Source organism: Anopheles coluzzii, chromosome 2, assembly GCF_943734685.1.
Source record: "Anopheles coluzzii chromosome 2, AcolN3, whole genome shotgun sequence".
Lineage (NCBI taxonomy): Eukaryota > Metazoa > Arthropoda > Insecta > Diptera > Culicidae > Anopheles > Anopheles coluzzii.
Genome location: NC_064670.1, coordinates 37,137,448 through 37,156,919, shown reverse-complemented (window position 1 = coordinate 37,156,919; position 19,472 = coordinate 37,137,448). Strand labels below are relative to the sequence as shown.

The window sequence follows — 19,472 nt, the reverse complement described above, 5'->3', positions numbered from 1 at the left end:
TTTCATTCGTATTATCCTAACAGTCTCCTTCTCTGTATAGCAACGGAAAACTTTTAATTCGTCTGCAATGGTTAGTCTTTCCCATGGTCGTCGTATTTGGAAATAAAATAATGGTTTGTTTCGGTTTGTTTGCCGTTTCCGAGATTTATGTCAAATTGAAATAACATAAAATATAGAATAAACCATTTTGTACAGTAGGATACCAGATACTGAGAGGATAGATATGGCAAATGAAGACACTTTTTGCTTTATTGTTCCGAGCTATAGATAGAATGGAATGTGTACAATAATCCACAATTTCCAGCAATCCCAAGGATACATTCAATTCTATAAATGTGAAGCTCAACAGTGCAATTCAAACACCTCCACTAGGATAACGAAGCTATCTCTCTCTCACACTCTCTCTCTATGTCTTAAAATAGAACATTTCATTGTGCCTCGGGGCGATGTTTGTACGGCATCAGGAAAACACTCTTATAAAAGATAGCAGAGTATGTGGCGTGCCTTTGGCAAAGCATCATCCGGAACCAGTAAGGATAACTTGGCTGGCATGAGACCGGAGCCAAAGCGAAGCTGAACGTAATAAACAATATCATACTCAGCGTATTGCAATACCTCTCGTTCCTCCTTTCTACGCGAGCGACATAAATTGGTTTGTGTAAAGGGCTCCGGAACGAGGAACTAGACGAGCAGTAAGGTTAGTTCATGGGGTGAGGAGTCGCTCTTTTCTTCTTTCCAATTGCCAAGAATACCGTGGTGGAGGGACCCTGCGGAACGGTCGAGCGAAAACTATCAGCAACAGCAGCTGTGGCAAACTCTTTTCCACCAGCCCCAAATACTTCGGGGTTCCGTGGCCGAGAATCAGTCCATAATTAATCGACTTGGTATTTCGTCGCCCATCGTACCCTCTTGCCTGCCGTGTCTCCGCACACATTATAACGGACGCCCCAATTATAACAGCTTCCCCGTAAGGGGCTAAGCCGTATTTGAACGAGCTCGGGCAGAAGGATGCTCACTGTTGATCAATATGAAATATCGCACTCGCTTCGGATATGGGTTTTGAATGGAGGGGCAGATTTGTACGAGGGAAGTCGAGCATATAAAGGACGTCATAAAAGATTCTCTTTATGTGAATGCAAACGGACAACAAGAACACTGCCAACTCCTGCGCCACGGAGAAAAGGGAACCTGTAAGCGAGGGTGAGAGCTGCGGGGGAAAAGGAAATAAAAAGATCACACATAACAGGTCCGGTACGGTCGGTCGGAAAAGGAATCGAATTTATCTCTCCTTTATCCAACCCCAACGCCCCGGAAGTGGACTCCGATTTCCACCCTAAGGGGTTGTGCTGCGCAGGAGAACGTATCCCTTTCAATTCAGTTCTAGGCTTGTGCGAACCACTGCTGGCAGTCGACAAAACACAGAAAAAGGGCGCTCGTTTCATTTCCTTACTTTCAAACGACGATGGAATGGATGCCCAACGCCCTTTCGGTAAAAAAAGGATGCTTGTTGGCTGCGCAATATGTCGTGTTCACACACTACCAACGTAGTAGCATCGTTGGCCGGAAAGTAAAGCAAGACCGAAATTTAGCAAACATGAAAGTGCAGGAAACGGTTAATGGAGCAGGATTTAAGGATATAATGGGAACAGTATTTTAATTTCGTGTAAGATCTTCAGGGCCTGACTGGCAGATAGAGAAGCATTGGTGTGGGGAAAGCGAATATAGCGTACATTAGACAGAAAATGATACAAATTATCACACTTTTGATTGGACATTACATGATGATTAACACTTGAGAGGATGCTTTTGTATACAATATAATGAGTGTCCTTATAAGGGATTAAAACATAGGAATTTATTTTCAGAAGTAACATTATGTTCGGATCAAATCAATGTTTCTGGTTTGATGTTACTTGTTTTATATTTTCTGACACTGAGAACTACCTGGTAAGCTTAAATTGGATGAATGAAAGAAAGATACTTCATGAAAGATACTTCAACTCTAACCAAGCAACCAAAAAAAAAATCAATCCTGACAGTTTGATCCTGCATCAGGATAGCAGGAAGCAAAAGCAGAGAACGGCTCACCATCAGCAAACTCCGCACATCTCACTCCCAATCAACAGAAACAATGATCCCAAGAGTCGGAAAAACGTTCCACGGTGGAAGGTGTTTAACGGGACGAAATGGGGACGAAAATAAAACCGATACCCTTTGTCGGATGAAACCAACCAACCGTGTTGGGAGTGATGCTGTGTTTTTCCAATCTTATATCCCTATATTCCACCGTTTGCGAAGCTATTCGTTCTTCGTCAAATGCGTAACGAATAGGGATACAAGTTTGGGTCCCCTGCTCCGCCACGTTTGCCGGGGAAGATGCTCGGTTGTAATGGTATTGATTTTTCGTTCGGGTGGATACAGCGGAGGCGAGGGTAATGGATGATAACCGAAATTCCAACGTGAAAGAGCTGGAAAATTGCTACCTTTACTTGCACGTTCAAAATGATCAGGGCGTTGAAGAAGATACCAGGTTAGGCATGTACGACACTTCTGGTTTTGTATAACGTTAGATGGGGTGCTGACAGTAGACAAATAAAGGCTCTTCTTTCATGCAGGGGAAATTATAATGCTATTCTAAAATCGATTTTTACAAAAAAAATTATATCAAGGAGTTTCTAAACACACTTCTTTGTCGCTTATGTATTATGAATCGGGAGATGGCTCCTACGGGACGTCCTGATGAAGATGACAAACATTGATGGGAATAAACCTTACTGCTTCTAGCATTGCTTGAAGCTTATGTTGCGTGTGTTGTATCTAGCTTTAGGCAAGTACTTTAAATTGAGCATTCGTTGCTTGATTGGCAAGAATTCTTCGTTGTCAGAAAAAAGAGGACACAAAATTATATTTAGAATGAGATGGAGCGGCACTCGACCGAAACTCCTGCGAAGTTATAAGATGCGCGTCGGAAACGTTTTCCTAGAGCTATAACCATGTTTGCCACAGTCGATGGCTTTTACTCTACCACACTTGACAGCCCGGCATACCTCCTTGGCGTTCCTGTGCCATTGGGTTGCAGCATAACAGCGAGGGCGTGTACAGCGAAATCCCTGGCAAACATAGAAAATTGGAATTTTTCACCACTGTCTAATGGCAGCAGTAAACGAGGGATAATGTGGCGCATTTTATTGAACGACGACGGCACCAAACCCACTCCAGGGAGAGGCTGTATGAGATGTAGAAGAGAAGCAAAGTTGGCTTGAAGCTTCACCGTACCAAGGGACTTCGTCTCATACTTTGGTGAGGTAAAGAAGAGCGAACCTGATGATGCGATGATGATTATAGGAAGGAATGAAAATGGATTAGAGTTTGACTTTGAGTACATCAAGCCCATCAATCTTACTTTGGAGGTTTGGATCTACTACACGGTAACAAAAACTCTCGCACTTTCAATGAGTTCGCAATGGGACGATTTCTTTTAAAAGATAATATAAGAAATGTATTTATTGATTATTCAGTTTCGACAGCCAGACCATATTGTTAGCAGTAGACAAAATTCAACTTTCAAAATTCAAAAACTGAATTATGATGCAAATAACCTGCACCAAACGACCAAGATCAACAGGAAGCAAGGGATTTATGACAGCGCTATCGTCCAGTTCACGAACAAGGAAACGGTGCTTTCGTGGTAAAAATAACCCTTGCACAAATATCGCCGAAGGTGACAAGGCGAAACAAACCCAACCGGTGCCTCAAGGTTGCTGCATAAATGTCTAATTTATACCTCAAACCCCCCGAGCACAATCGCTCGAGAAGATTGAACCTGTTTCAGTGCGGCTTGGATTGATGCATACGCTAATGCAACTGGTCCGCCGACAAGCCCACAACAGCCCACCCCATCAGCTGTCGGCCGAGAAGGAAGCATTAGCGACAAACGAGCGAGTACAACGGGCAGCACACCGCAGATAAACCTCACACTTCACGGTCAATTCTGGGCGTGAAAACCGTTTGCCGTACAGCAGTGCGGTGGCAACTCTCCCGCGAGTGCCTGTTCTAAGTGGCTAAGTGATTTTTAGTACAACAATCGAAGAATGAGAGCTGAGTGAGTTCTCGCTCGCGAGTTCCCATCGAAGGTGGCGAGAGTGGCTTTTGAAGTGGCGCTACGCGCGCGCGTTAGAAGAGAGAAAACCGAGTGTGAGCAAGTAATTGATTTGAGTGACTACGCCATTCCCACACAAACACACGTGCAGGGCAAGATAGCCATTGCTGTGGCATTTAAGACGATTACCAGCAGCTAACGGTTTGCCCAGGGGGACATGGGGACACGGCTTAGCGGGTTGGAATCGGTTTCGATAGTCACCATCGCTGTACGATTAGTGTAGCAAGATAAATGAAAATGACCTTCAATCGTTCCGGACAGAATGGAACAGAACGGAGAAAGAATACGGAGGAAGTGTGGTGGGAGTGTGGTAGAGTGACTCTTTGTAGTACACCACGGTGGGAGGGAGGGAGGGGAGGGCGGGTGGTTTGAGTGAAAAGGGATGGCGAAACGGTGCGAGGTAGGAAACTGTTTGTAATAACCTTTCCCTGCCCGTTTGCACATTCCCCGATTCCACGGCAGCCCGAGTGACCTTAGCACGAGCGAGCGGGCGGCTTTTACGCGTGGCTTCCCGTTGTAACGCGAGCACACGCTAAATGGAGTGGACCTCGCCGCGTGTGGAGTTGTTTGCGTTGATTACAGCGCACTTTCCCTCGGTTTGGCGCCCTTTCGCTCAGTGTTCCTCAACGCGCGCGCTTTGCAATTGTGTGACCTCCGCGGCTTGGCACGGTGTTCCGTTATGTGTTAACATGCGGCTTTGGTTAGAATAACTTTTGAAGGATATTATATGTTTAATATTCTCCTAATGGTTTCGTTCCTTACAACGATTTTACATAAATTAGCTACCGGTGATCGCTGGAAAAAGGACAATTATGAGGGTCATTATGATATCATTAACAGACCAAAGATTATTCTGAATATCATTTATAAAATCAGCAATGCAAAATAAAATATTTGTACTTAATTATAATATAGTTGAGAGCATTTAACACACATCTTAACAATGATTCGACATAGATACTGTTTGCCTTTCAACGCTTACAACCTTTCTAACTAAACCATCCGACGCAACAAAGCCATATTCATACTTATGCTTGTAGACCCCAACCGCCGTATACAACTCTCCGAACCTTTGATCTCCAACGAAAATGATGAAAGTATCCGCGTATCGGCGGTGATGGTATTTAGGTTTTCTGAGTTTTCCTTTCCATGATTTCACGCTTCCACCGCTTGTATTGCTTTCACTAGTGTGTGCACTAGTGTGAATTGGATCGGCCCAGCGCCACGGTATACACACCCCTAACCAGCCTTCGCTAATAATGGCGTCGATTTGTTTTTCCACCTCACACGATCAAGCCCCGCAAGCGCCAATGTGACCCTGTTTGTAAGGTTGAATGTTTTGGATAGTGTGGCCTCGTTTAGGACCCGATACGTCCACATAGAGCGAGTGTGTGTGTGTGTGTGGTGCTTTTTTTTGCCTCTGTTCGACTGGCTTTGCAGGGTACGGTTTTTGTACATTATACGGTGCACTCTGGCAGCTTTGTAGCAAGCGTACGCATACATTTCCCACAAACAAATAAGCAATAAACAATCGTACGACGATGGTGAAGGTGGTGTAAGGAAAGTGTGGTGGTTGAATTTTCTTTATAAATCCAACGCTTGGTTAAAAATGTTAAACAAACACAGCGTCACCGAAATGGGCACAGTTTAGGAAACGTTGGCGAACTTAACCCGATTATTTTACAGCTAGGCAGGGCCTAATTCCAAGCAAATGAGTTGCACGACGTGGAAATACAATCTGTTGATTTGTTTGAGAACACTTTGAAATATTTTTTTTTTTTTTATTCAAATTGACATATTTTCCATTTAATGCCAAATTGACCATAAAGTCGATATTGACAATTTTCCCAAATATATTTCAATTCCAGTGCCTAACCTAATACGTATATTTTCCAACTAAAGCAAACAATGATGAGATCATGATATTTACATTAGGTAGAGTGATTATTTTTGTATTAGAAATTTGCATACATAAATAAATGCAAAAATTGCTGATTAGCAATTAGAACAGTATTTAGCTTCCCTCTCTCTGTAACTGTAGCTATCTTGCTCCAATACAAAAAAAACAACACGGATGACATTTGCCACAACGTACCACAAAGGCAAAACGTGTGGCATGGCATTGATAAACGCGAAGGGCCATACCACGCCAGGGATGGAAATGGTAGGGTGAGGAGAGGGACAACCGAGTGAATGCACGTGCGCTCATTTTTACGCCCGCCAAACCACGGCAAAGTGGGGTGCTGCTGTTGCACTGATCGGTTTGAAGGAGCGTGTGAAGATCACAACATTCACGGCAGAGCGCGTGGTACCATGGTTAAGTGGGAGGGACAGAGATGCAGCTTAGTTCGAGGGATGGCAGCAAACAATCGGAAGACTTCACAATCGAGCGCACGAATGTAGTGAATGCGTGTGTGTGTGTGTGTGTGGGTGTGTAGTACTAACAACAAACCGGCGCACTGGCCGCTGTGTTGGTGTAAGCTCTAGTCACACAACACTTACACGCTGCTCCGGACAGCTAATGTGAGCTCCAAAGACACCGATGCTCACACGTGCGCGATCTGGCTTAGTGAGACAGCACGACGACGGGCGGACAAGCGGGGGGATAGAGCGGGCGGATAGCCAAGAAAGAGAACGAGATAGAAAAAAAAACAAGAGAGAGAGAGAGCGAGAACGAAAGAGAGAGAGCGAGATACAGCGAGCGAGAGAGGGCTTAGTGAACGCGGTCACGCGCGCGCGCTGCCTTTTTCATTGACACACTTTGACGAGCATTAAAGCGAGCCGCAAACGAAACCAATAAATGTTTGGCATCTGGTAGGGTTTCGTTCGCTGTTTGGGGGGAGTGGGGGGTGGATGAATTGAGGGAACCGGGTGACCACGATCGCATTTTGTGAAGGCGAATTATGCTGCGTGGCGTGCGCGCGCGCGTATGCCAGCACCGATGCTCGGCCCTCTCACCTTCACACTTTGACTTTCCATCGGTCCGGGGGTGGAAGCATTACCGTTCGTTTGTCTGCCATTGATCGATGAAGGTGAGCGTATTGTGCACGCTGAATGAGCTATTGGAACAGTTCGTATGAAAATAAGCTAAATAATAAGAAATGTATAATTTGCTCCACAGAGCAGTACTTCAGTATATTTTGCTGCAGAATTTATCAATTACAGTTTTTCATTTATTTTATTTTAAAAAAAAGGATATACCAGTACACACCACGCTCAGAAAATGATTAATAACGTGTTACGGCTCACTATAGCGAGCGTTACATCTCACCCTCTCTGGTTCGCCGTGAGGCGTGAGAATAGGCGAAAACAGGCCCACCCTCACCGAGAGCCTATAGTGAGAACGATCACGGTGAGATATGGTCGCGAGCAAGCGTGCGTTCATTTACGAAATCGAATGAATGAACCGGCCCCGCCGGCGGTTCGATACGGTGTGTGTAATGAGATCGTCACACGCATTGGTGAACTGGGTCGTGAGGCAAGACGTGGTGTGCGAACGCGGCGTTAAGCAGCGCTGCAATTGCAACCAGTAACTGCAGGCCCGGGACGGCGCGAGGTGCGGTGTGTTGGGGTGCGGGTGGCGCACAGCCCCACATTGCATTATTGGGGTTAATATTTATAAATTTATGTCGACAGCTTCACGTTCTCAAGATTCGGTTCAGTTTCAGCGCCTCTCGCGCCGCACGGTTGATCTAGTTCAGCTGTAGGTGAACGTTTCGCACGTCTGTTTGCGTGTTTCTGTGTGTTCGTGTGCTTTACTGCGTTTTCTGCTCATTACGATGCATTTTTACATTCCTGGGCAGTGGAGATGCTCGCAGAAAGCATATAAATAAGATATCGTTGGATTCAATAGATTTATCGATTTGTAGATCACATTAAAGACTTTTGCAAATACAAGATTACAAATTACAGCTTGCCAGAATAGCTCAAAGCTTCAAAGTTTACGATGTTTGTTAGACAAGTCGCCCGACGAATATGGATTAAACATTTCGGACTTCAGGACTGAAAAGAAAGTTACATAAAAATTTAAAACATAGCGCAGACTCGGCATCCAATCACTGCAACACAGTAACGCTGGCGGCAACAATGATGATCATCAGTTGCCTGTTCACGCAACCACACTGCGCAAGGAAGACGCTTCACACCGGAGGCCGTTGCGTGCGTGTGTTGCTGAGGAGGGAAGGGTCACACTTTTGGAAGGCCCCAATTTAATCCCACCGCCATTGGGACGGCATTCGGATGGGGATGAGCTAAGCCCAGCTCGGTCGCTTCTTCAATCGTTTCACCAAAAATTGACGCAAAATAGGAGCGTCCCCTCGCACGCCTGTGCGCGTGTGTGTGTTGAGGCCATCCGCTAAAGCCACGATTGTGTACCGAGAGTGAGAGTGTGCGTGTGTTCGGTTCCACGCCAAAAAGGAGGTCGCGACTGGCGGAACACAGTGGCGGGCCACTCGTCGTACTCGAACTCCGACGCCGTTTGGTGATGGAGCAATGCGCTCACCAGCACGCAGCAGCGCACAGCACAGCAGCAGCTTGTCGGCAGCTGCAATCGTGACACAGAAACAAAAACAAAAAAAAAGTAAAGCCAACCCCAAAGCCAGCTGGTGTGGTGGTTCGAGGCAAACCTCCAGCCCCGGGTCGATTGTCTGCAACCGAAGCCACTTGTCACATTCGATCCCGTTGACACACTGTGCTCCTCCTCCCCCTCCATCCTCTGCTGTGTTGATTCATTTTGAAGAAAGCCCTATTAAAAAGATGGCACACACACACATAGCCCGTGTCTGGCTGGGTGACGGGACCATCTTCGCAGTGGAGGATGCCACATTAAACGGTGGAAAGCATTTTCACTCGCCTTTCGCTGCGGCCTCTTATCGAAGGAGATCCGGCCGAGTCTAAAGGAGGTCACCCGCGCTGGGCGATGGTGTGTTGTGAAAGTTCACGTCTGCCGAACGGAGCCAGCCGAACGGAGCGGGGCCAGAGACTTTCGGAAAGCGGCCCGCGTCGTGCCACCGGCCAGATCAGCCCGGATCTGATAGTGAACGAAAAATGGAGCAAAAATAACACTTTTACACACCGAAGAAGCTGAAATTGAAACCTTACCAGTAGGGCATGTAGTGAATGTTGCATTGTTTTAAACAGTCTTTCTAGCTGCTGCTGCAGTATTTTAGCAAACGTTAGGTCATTCTGACAGCGCCACATCAAAGTGAGTGTAAAACAGTGGGCCAACCTTACTGGCAGAGCAAATGTTTACGCGCTCGTGTCGCAATACAACCTTTACTTTGTGGTAGGTAAGCGCCTCTATGGCATTGCATCGTTCGAATACGCTCTTGGCGCTTTTGCATTCCTTCGGCGAGTCATCGTTGTATATACACAAACAGCAAACAGCTGTTCATCCTCGTTTATATTTGATCGTGCAGTAGTGATTGGATTGGTTACTAACCAGGGGGGCCATAAACGTAAGGTACAAAGAGGTATTCTTATCTGTCTTTTTTTATTTTGCAATACATGTGCTTTACAGTGTCAATATGGTAGAAAAAAGTAGGACAAATCCAACGGTGGCTTTAAAACATTTCTTCTATTATAGGCAAAAATCCTAATGCATCTCAAATTGAGCACAACAAACAACTTGCAAAAGAAACCATCAAATAGTACAACAAATCGCCCTGTTTACGTGAAAATGTGTGCGCAAAGTGATTCATGTCACAACACAGGCAGTTAGTAGGAAATTAAACAAGCCCACGCCTGGACCCATTTTGATGATCATTTTGATAGCATGCCATGAAGCGATGCGATGATGCTCACACTTTGAACCATCTCAGCGTATCCCACTCCCCCATTTTACGGCATCCTTCGTGGGAGTCCCAGCTTGGACGAAAGATTTATTAACCACACACGCCTGAATGCACTTCAACCTGGGTAGCATCTTCGAACGGGAACACCTACACAAGACGTACCGTGGAACCCGGCCCCAGATGCGGGGGGTTTTGAAAGCTTATGCCAGCAATCGAGATGACATAAAGATCGTCCCTCTATTATTCAGTCTCGGTGGGCAGGAGGACTGTTTGTGCCAGCCAGTGCAAACAAGCACCTCGGCAAAGGGATGGGGCGTCATTCTTATCAGTTAGCATCGCAACGCCAACGGCAAGCTTTGATTTGATCATGCACTGAAAATTACCACGTAGCCAGGAATAACTTGAAAGCATCTGTAATAACTGGCTTGGACCGGAGGGCCGATGTAGCTTCTAGGTAACTATTTGCACTGGCACAGCAGCAAAAGCCGAAGAGGAAGAAATGTTTCTTCATGAGTCTGTGAGCGCAAATGCAGGAGCAGGTGAGCATTGTTAAAATTGCTACAGAGCAAATCTGGCTTTAGGTGACAATGTGCGCACAAATGAATACAGCTGTAACCTCCAGATGCAGTTCAGGCTTGTTCATATAGTTAAGTTATGCTTTAAACAATTCCATCAAGAGCTGACTGAATCACGAAACCCTTATGATTGCATTTGATAATTCGGGCACGATCAGATCTACCCAAAAGAAAATGAAAACTGGCGACGTTCGAAAACAATTTGCGACAAACGATTCGGCAGAAGAAAAAAATCAGCTCCTCATGGCCGATAGTGACGAAGCTCATCCGGGCGGTAAGAATCTAACATAATCTGTCAATAAGTTTCAAGGACGATTCTAACGTAAGCAGAATCGTCACTAGTTACCGGGCAGCGAGCGGCCATATTCAGCCGCCTGCCGTCGTTGACATCATGCTTGTCTCTGTCTGTGCCTCGTGGAGTGGTAAGACGATCAGTTTTGCGGTTTTTTGGCTATCGTTAAGCCGGTTTCCGTCTCAACCGATTGGTTGAGTGGTTGAGATTTATGAGCAGACGACGGGACAAACACGCCAGCACCGAAGCGAAACGTCATTCTATTCCGCTGAGCTTGGATTTGGTTCTGTGCTTCACAACAAGGAAGTTCTGCCCCGAAGGTCATATCTACACCAAGGCATGACACTGTCACCTGGCACTATACACACACGCATCGAACCGTTTGGGCAGTCGTATCGCTTATCGGTTGCGTAGGTGTTTCAGACCTTGGTTTGGAATGATGTCCGCAAGTTAATTTTTATATAAAAATGGTTTGACTTTTTGCTTGCTACACGCATTTCAGTGTAATAAGTTCCTCCACTGGTAACGAATTATATAAAAGTTGCATAAAGCACAATTTGGTCGCAATTTAATGAAGTAACCAATACCAACAAAAAAAAAACGAACGCTGCATTAGGTGCGTGTTACAAATTGTAACACCTTTTCGGTTGCATAATTTAACGGCTCTTTCCCACACCCATTCCAAATCGGGGCCAAAAATGATCTTCCACGCGGGCCAAATCATGTCACAGCCAAGCGGGCCAAAACAGCCATCGAGTGCGTTAAATAAGTGGACTGAAATGAATGGCACGAGCAATAAAAGATGTTTTTCTTTCTGCTTTGTTTTTGGCACGAGCACCAACCGAAGGCCTCTCGGGGGGACTATGTTTTTTTTTTGTTTGCTACAGGTAATTTAAATCATGCTGCCTAGCCCTGGCTGTGTGAGGACAGTAGGTGCGAAGGATGAGAACAAAATTGTGCTGCCGGTAATTAATTATGCTACCCGTACCGTCCTCACGCGGGGCGTCGGACATTGCGCGGGACGTGTGTGGTGTTGAAGGTGCCGCCACAAGAGGAACCGACAAGTGAAGCGAATGTTGAATTAGCAGAGCGCGTACACACGGGCGTGCAGAACGTAGTGGAAGTGAATCGTTTGCAGTGAGCAACAAACGAAAAATAAAAATAATAAAATAAGCAGGCACAAAATAAAAACGGACCGTAGCGGAAGGGGAACTATAAATATTGGCCAACTGCTGCCGCTCCACCATAGCCACCACTAGCAGGGCACACTACACACACACCGACACGCACACCAACCAGATGGGCCAGTTGACCCCGTGGATAAAGTATGTCACCATCGCCAGAGCAGCGAGAAAATGCTGACGACGCTCGGGCAAATGTGTTGGGGACGGAGTCAAGTAACGAGGAAATCAGTCCATGGTCAATTGGGCAGCACTGGGCAGCACCTTCGCCCCAGAGAGGCAGCACCGAAATGTTGGCCGCCTAAAAAAGAATGGAACGCGTATTTTGAATCTGTTAATGTGTGTGTGTGTGTGTGTGTGTGTGTGTGTGTGTGTGTGTGTGTGTCGATGTTGAGATACCTTGGTTTTGTCTTTTCCAACGTTCGAGGCCGTTACGATAAAGCCTAGATCGTCTCCGGCGGCAGGTTGTGAGGGTATCTCACCCCAACGCTTGATATTCACTGTGGTAGGGGTGAGTGGCAACAAGGAGGGGGGCGTGAAGCTGAAGATGACACTGATAAAAAATGTGTCAATGAAAAAAAAAGTTACTACCTAAGCTGAAAATGTACAGTGTATCGTATAGCAGTCGTTGACAAACATTTATCACAAAAATAGACACAATGATCCAACATGATTCCTGTAAGAAAAATCGACGTTGCACAACCGAGTCATTTCAGCGAATTTGTAGACTTTGATTTTGCATTTTAAAAGAACCATAAAAACTGCGCATTTTCAATTACGCCACAGTTTTAATCGTTGTGTGATAGCTTCTGTATTTTTGTTGTTTCTTTAAAAAAAAAACAGGCTGTACCGAAATGGAAACACACTCAAACAAACAAACAAAAAAAAAACAAAAACAAAAAAAACTTATCACATCGCTTATCGCTCGATTCACTGCAGCGCCCTATTTGTGGGGCCCGTTTTTCGCTCCCCTGCCTATGGATTCATGAATGTAAACATTCACTCTGCACCAGTACCACCACCATCACCAGCGCCGCTTTCATTCCACTTCCCTCCGCAAGCATTTAAAGCAGAAATTGCAATGCGGTTAATGAATAATGGAAGCAGACCGTCTCGCCTTCGGTCTACTTGCCGGGAAGGTGGTGGCCGTCAGCTTAGTAGCCGCCGGCACGCCGCGAATGCAAAGAAAGTCGGCTGGCCATTGGCGAATCCTGGTGCCTGAATGCTGTTTTGATACGCAATTGAAATGGTTTAATGTTTCAAAGTTTTGCATCCACCGCCTAACGATGGAACCGATCAGATCAAACGTCCTTTTGTGCATATTCTTCCCCCATTCGAGGTTCTAGTCGCCGCGATCACAATGGCAAGGTGTGAGAGAACGTAAAGGATGCAACCCCAATTGCCCCACCGGTCAAAGTACGTTCTGGCGTCCCGTGGGAGGTCGTCCGAAGTTGCAGACCCCCTCCCCAGGCTCCTCCCGTGCCCCGTTTTGGCGGTCGTTTCGAGGACGTAGCTCATGCATATGTATTCCTCACCAGTTTCATGCCGAAGGATGATGCACCAGTGGAGGATTTCACTCTCCACCGAAGGAGGACGGCACACATCAATATTTTGCATGCGCATTTGAAATGGAAAGTCGATACACATCAATCCGGTACGACGAAACAGAAACGAACAATCGTTACATAGGGAAGCACTTTGGTCGGGCGGTGGATATTGTTTTAGATGACAGATTCAGCATATGCATCGTTGATATGGGCCATAGCCGGTTTGTAGGAGTTAAACCCAAGACAGTATTGCGATTTTGAAAAAAAATGGTCACCCGTAACTTATCACCTGATAAAAAATTTTCCGTTTTGATCAAAAATTAAACAACAATGCTTACAAAGTTTTGGTCGTAAAAGTTTTATTTAAACAGCTTAAGTAACATAACTTAAATAACTTTGATGTATGAGGTTGTCTATTCAGATTTATTACCAATTCGCAAAATTGCAACAAATTGTTGAAAACAAAGATTATTTACACGTTATATCGAACACTCACATGCACACCCTATCCATACATACCCAACAATTATAGGCTAATACAATGCATAAATCAGGATGCAGAATAAATTAGATACTCTTAGAAGCATCTTATTTGAACAGATCCTCTAAAGGTCCGCTCACCTAGACTAGGACAAAACTGTAAAGAAGTTAAGCTAAGTTAGGTCCTCAAAGTTGATCAAATTGGATTGCCAGATGAGCCGACTAGTCGATTAATAAGGTTCACATTAGAGAAAGCTTTATCACCAACGCGCTAAAAGTATCATTTCCCGTGCCAAAAAGTCAAGAAAGTGTGACAATCTTATGAGAATCCCCGAAAACTCCTGTATAAGCGTTCTAATAGCAAATCCAATTGGAATCAATTGGAAAGAAACACGAGCTTTGATGTTGATGAGAGAGCGCGAAGGAGAAAAAGCTTCAGCGAGCTTTCGAAACGTTGTGGGCCCCACCACCTAAAGAAACGCTCCAAAGTTGGGCGCAAGTAGCGCAGTCCGGAAACTTACCTGGCTAGAGCCATCCTAACATGAGAGAGCCCACCGAGTGGCAATGCTAAGGTATCCACGGTGAATGATTTTGTTGTACCGGCGGGCCACAAGAAAAATGGGAGGAATGTAGCGCCCGCTTGCGCGCTGGATGCGGGCCAGGGAACGGAGTGGCAAGGGCTCGGGGAAGAAGCAGAACAAAGAGAGGGATCAGCTTACTGTGTTCCCTCCCCTTTAGCTCCTTTCTATAATCCTGTTGCCGGTTAGCGCAATGGTGAACGCGCTTTAGCCTTGCTCGAATTTTGCCGCTGGAATCGGCACACAAACACACACACGCGCACGCACGCACGCACGCGCACTACACAGGTACTCGCGGTGAGACTACTACTTTCGCAGCCCTCACGCGGCGTTTGGGGCTCGCGAACACCTTCACTAGCTTTGGTCACGAGCAGGCTCACACCAAAAGCTCACTCTCATGTAAGCTCGACGGGTAAGCGACCCTGACACGGAACCGCACGCACGCACGCACGCACGATCAGCAGCGATGGGATAGCGCCTCCTTTTGCTGCGCTTCTTCCTTATCCACTTACACGAATGCAACTTTTTCTTTCTTCTCTACTTGTTCTACCTGTTTTGTTATTTATTTTACACTTTAGCTGACTTCACTTCAGCTCGCACAAGTAACAACTCACACGCTAAGAATCACGCGCGCACAGATTCGCTTGCTTATGCTTGGTGGGGTTGATGCTTAATTATGTTTGCTGCTTGTTGGGAAGGAGTGAAAGGAAAATAATTTGCATTACTACACACTGCCACTGTTGCGGAGAGAGACGGTGCTGAAGGAGAAGAATGCAACACACATACGCAAAACGCACACAAACACACATACACAATCCTCATCATCATCACAATTCAAGGCACACACATTCGCGGGGTGGCGAAATGACTGCAGTACACTCTTATTTTGTCACAATTTTGGGGTTATGTTATGATGTGTTGCTTCTCCCTCAATGCATCACAATGCATCCCCCCTTAAAACACACACACATACAAATACAGCAACACGCTTAAAAGTCGCACGCATTTGATGCGCAAACGTTTCACATTTTGTAAGGCAAACACACACACACACATCAACACTCGGTTTGGCTTTCTCTGTCGCTCTTTTGCTTTGGTTCTTTCTCTCTTTCTCTCTGTCTCTGTGGCACAACTTTAGTGTTTTCAATTCGCTTTTTTATTATTTTGGGGTGGAGGTGGGCAAGATTTCACTTGCCAGTGTTTCCTCCGACATTGGGCATCTCTCAATCGTTTTGCTCTATCTCGCTTTTGCGCCCATTTTCGACTACTACAACGACTCAGCTTTCCCCTTTTCTCGCTCTTGAGCTGGGGCTCGTGTGACTCGTAACCTATTTGATGTACTCATTTTTTCCATTTTTTCTCTTTCTTCAAAATCCAGCACCGGCTAGCTTCTCACTTTCACATAACATTTTTTGTTTTTGGTCTGCGTTTGCTTGCAGCGCGCGCGTAACATTTTCCAAGTGTTTTCTCTGGCTTAATTATTTTTGAGCATGCGGAGTTTGCAGTTTTTCCTGGGGCGTTTTCACCGCAGCACCCTAGCAAGCGCAATGCTTTCTCCACACGGCGCTGTAGAGGAAAGTTTTCCTCATTTTCGCATGAAATAAGTGACAAGGAAGCCGGTAAGGATGAAGGAAAACATACGACACTGGTCCAGGATGACTCTAACTAAACAAAAATGGCTGAAATGATTGTATCCTTTTACCCTTTTGTACACATCAACTTGTACCGAAGCTGATCGAGACACACTGTGCCATTGCACGACTTGCACAACCAAACGGAGCCAAACACACGTTTTCCTCCATACAGCGCGTGAAATACCAAGCGCCAACTCTTACATACACGTTTTCAGGTGGGCCTTCGGTTACTTTCCCTCGAAGTCGCTTGTTGCTCTGTGTGGCCCACACTCTATTGGCATTCGTTGTGCCAATTGTTTACCAACACCATCGCAACCACACATTGCTATTGCTTTTCACCTTGGTCAGATTTCAGTGGCTGCACTCACACCGACATACATACACATAGTAGACATAGCTTTCCAATGACGTTCAGTTTAACAGACACGACAATCGGTAGAAGCTCAGCCAGAAGGGGATGTTGTATTTAATGATTATGAAAGGATAGGCAAAACCTAACCTATTATAGAGACATGTGTTCACTCATAATCATGGTTTGACATTAAAATTTACGATTAATTGGAACAGAAAATGAATAAAGGGAAAGATATTCATCTCTTCTCACTAGTCTATCTCACGCAGTCTATCTCACACACAAGCGCTTCACGATCCAACAAAGATTGTGCTTGAAATGGGGTCCAAATTGAACCTTAGCTTTTTGGTGCTGGAGTCACTTAGCTCACTTAGTTTACTACCACACTCATCTATCACTGTGCCAGGTGACATTTGCGTCTTGTTCGACTTTCCCGTCAAAGCGTTCGTTGAGCGAGTGTGTGTGCGTGTGCATCGTTTCGTTTCAGTTTCGGCCGCTTATCGCGTGCAACAGCTGCGACGACACAAAGGGATGTTTTATGTTCCATTGCACAACCTACCCGCCGCTCCGCTGCTTGCATAACAAACCGAATCGCTCACCGAAAGCCTTCCCCCAGAGTTGTTAGGTTAGGAATTCGGAGACCCACCACTATGCGGCTCTCTCGCGCTGGCTGTGTAGTTTAGTAGATTGATCGACGCGTACATACGCGCGAGCGCGCGCACTTGACACACTTGCACGCGCATGAGATTGTGAGCGGCGGACACAGCACACACATATGCACCTCAAAAGGCAATCCTACAGCGCGGGGCCACAAACACCAGACAATCGGCCCAGAACAGTAAAGGGCATACACTTAGTAAAGCACACAAACACACACACGCGCACACGTTGCTGGTGCAGTAATCGTCGGATCGAGTCAAGGTTAGTATATAAAGGCCTGAAGCACGTTCGTTGTGTGGTTCTCGATGCCGGCACGACAATGGTACACCGCTTCAGTGTAGTACACGTGTAAAAGAGCGAGAGAGAGAGAGAGAGAGAGAAGGAGAGAGCGAGAGATAGAGCACGACCCCGTTTATTTGCCACTTGATTGCATCGTTTGCGACGATATGTCAGGTGCGGAGAGTGGCTGCACGTGTGCATCTATAAACCTTGGGCTTCGGATCCGTCCGCACTACAGAAGAGAGCAGAAACCTTGAGCACACAAACACACACACTCACACAACACAAACACACTAAGAGCCAGAGCTATCTCGTTGGGAATTCGTTTTGTGTGTTATCTTTGCCTTATTCCCTCCTTTGAAAAGCGGACATTTTATTGGAGATACGCAATCACACACACACTGCAAAGCATACAAGGCATTACCGAACAATGATCGTACACATTCAGGGTTTTGGAGCTTCACTGTTTGCGCACAGCTTCACAGGCGCCTGCTGACATGCTGCACGCGGCGAACCGGTACGGAAAAGAAGGGAATGCACTCTGCACTATGATCCCGACGCGCACACCAATCGCACACAAATCGCACACACTGCTGAAACAAAGCGGGGCTGCCCAGGGTTGCTTGCGTACCGTAATCCTTGCCAGTGCAGGCTGTGCACGTGTGTGCATCCGAAGCCGCGGGAAACAACGTCGCGATAGCGTCGTCGTGTCACGGCACAACAAAAACGTGACAAAAAAACACTGTGCCGATCTTTCACGCAGGCAGGCAAACACAAAACGGCAGATAACGAGCACGAATGGACACGGCGAACTGCAGGGCACTGTGTATAGCGCGCGGGCACTCTATAGTGGACAGTGGCACACACCTCTTTACCGTACATGCAGCGAACGTCGACTAAAGAAGGGGAGGAACGTCGACTCTAGTGCGCCATCGTTACCATCGCCTAGCCGGGCAGTCGAACGGGCCCGCGCCAGCACACACAGCCACAGCTGTGGGGCCCACGGATACACACACTCACACACAATCATCGCAGCACGACTCTCCATTTTGCTCGCACGTCTTTCTGCCCCGCTCTCGCCTGCTAACGAACGCGCGCGGCGGCCCCAACGGGGCAGCGAGAAGCGATGGCCACCTTGCCTGCTCACTCGCTCTCACCTTCAGCGTTCGATCTCGGCTTAAAAAGTTGACCGACATTACTCATGGTGAGAGCAGGAGAGAGAACGAAAAACGAAAACGAGAGAATTAAGTGACAGCATGCGTCATTTAAAGGCAAAGCGAAACAAGAAAAAAAGCACGCTACCACTACCCAGCCGCCCCAACCCAACACAACCGAGAGTCTGTGGAGAGAGAAATGTGCTCCAAATCCAATCCTTTCCTTTTGCATTTCACTGGTGGAGGAATCTCGTTGTGGGTCGTACGTTTTTTTTTTTGTTCATTGTCGCTTTTTATCCATCCCCTTCACACACCGGAGCACGAGCAAAATGTGTTCCGAGGTGGTGGTGGTGGTGGGTGATGGGGCGCCCGATCGATCGATATGATCGTATAATTATTGTTTTTCACTTCCACTCACGGGGGTAAACATGGGAAAACGCAGCATCGCGGAGAGTCTCCTGCCTGCAATCGAAGCCAACAACCCCCTCTAACCACCCCCTCCAAAAGGAAAGCGCTCGGTGGAAAGTTGAACTATTTTCAACGCGAAGCTTTCCGCACCCATCTCAGAGCCGGGTGCGACCCAACAGCAGCATCCTTTTCAGCTCGAGTTCGAGAGTGCTCAAGGTTAGCAGGGAACTAGATCAAGCATGGCAGTTGAATTTCAAATCGGAAACACACCCTTTTGCTCGCAATCTACTTTTCACTTCCATTCTTCTCTCACTTTCTATTCATCGTGTGCACCAAATGGATGCACTTCTGCATCTGTGGAAACGTGTCTATTGATAACAA

General features: G+C 46.4%; 1 protein-coding gene across 4 annotated transcripts in view; it reads right to left on the bottom strand.

Annotated features, from left to right (window-relative positions):
* Positions 1-18,433, bottom strand: part of LOC120953524 (protein roadkill) — a 71,333-nt gene extending 52,900 nt beyond the window's left edge. The window contains exons 1-2 of one of the 4 annotated variants that reach the window (XM_040373553.2): positions 17,954-18,433; positions 14,548-15,287 (exon numbers count right to left, since the gene is read on the bottom strand). In XM_040373553.2, the coding sequence (XP_040229487.1) occupies positions 14,548-14,561 (14 nt within the window). In that variant the 5' untranslated portion in view covers positions 14,562-15,287; positions 17,954-18,433. Of the gene's footprint in view, positions 1-14,547; positions 15,291-17,953 lie in introns of those variants that run through there. The other 3 variants (XM_049605745.1, XM_049605747.1, XM_049605746.1) reach the window with 3 other exon arrangements.
* Between the last annotated feature and the right edge of the window lie 1,039 nt (positions 18,434-19,472).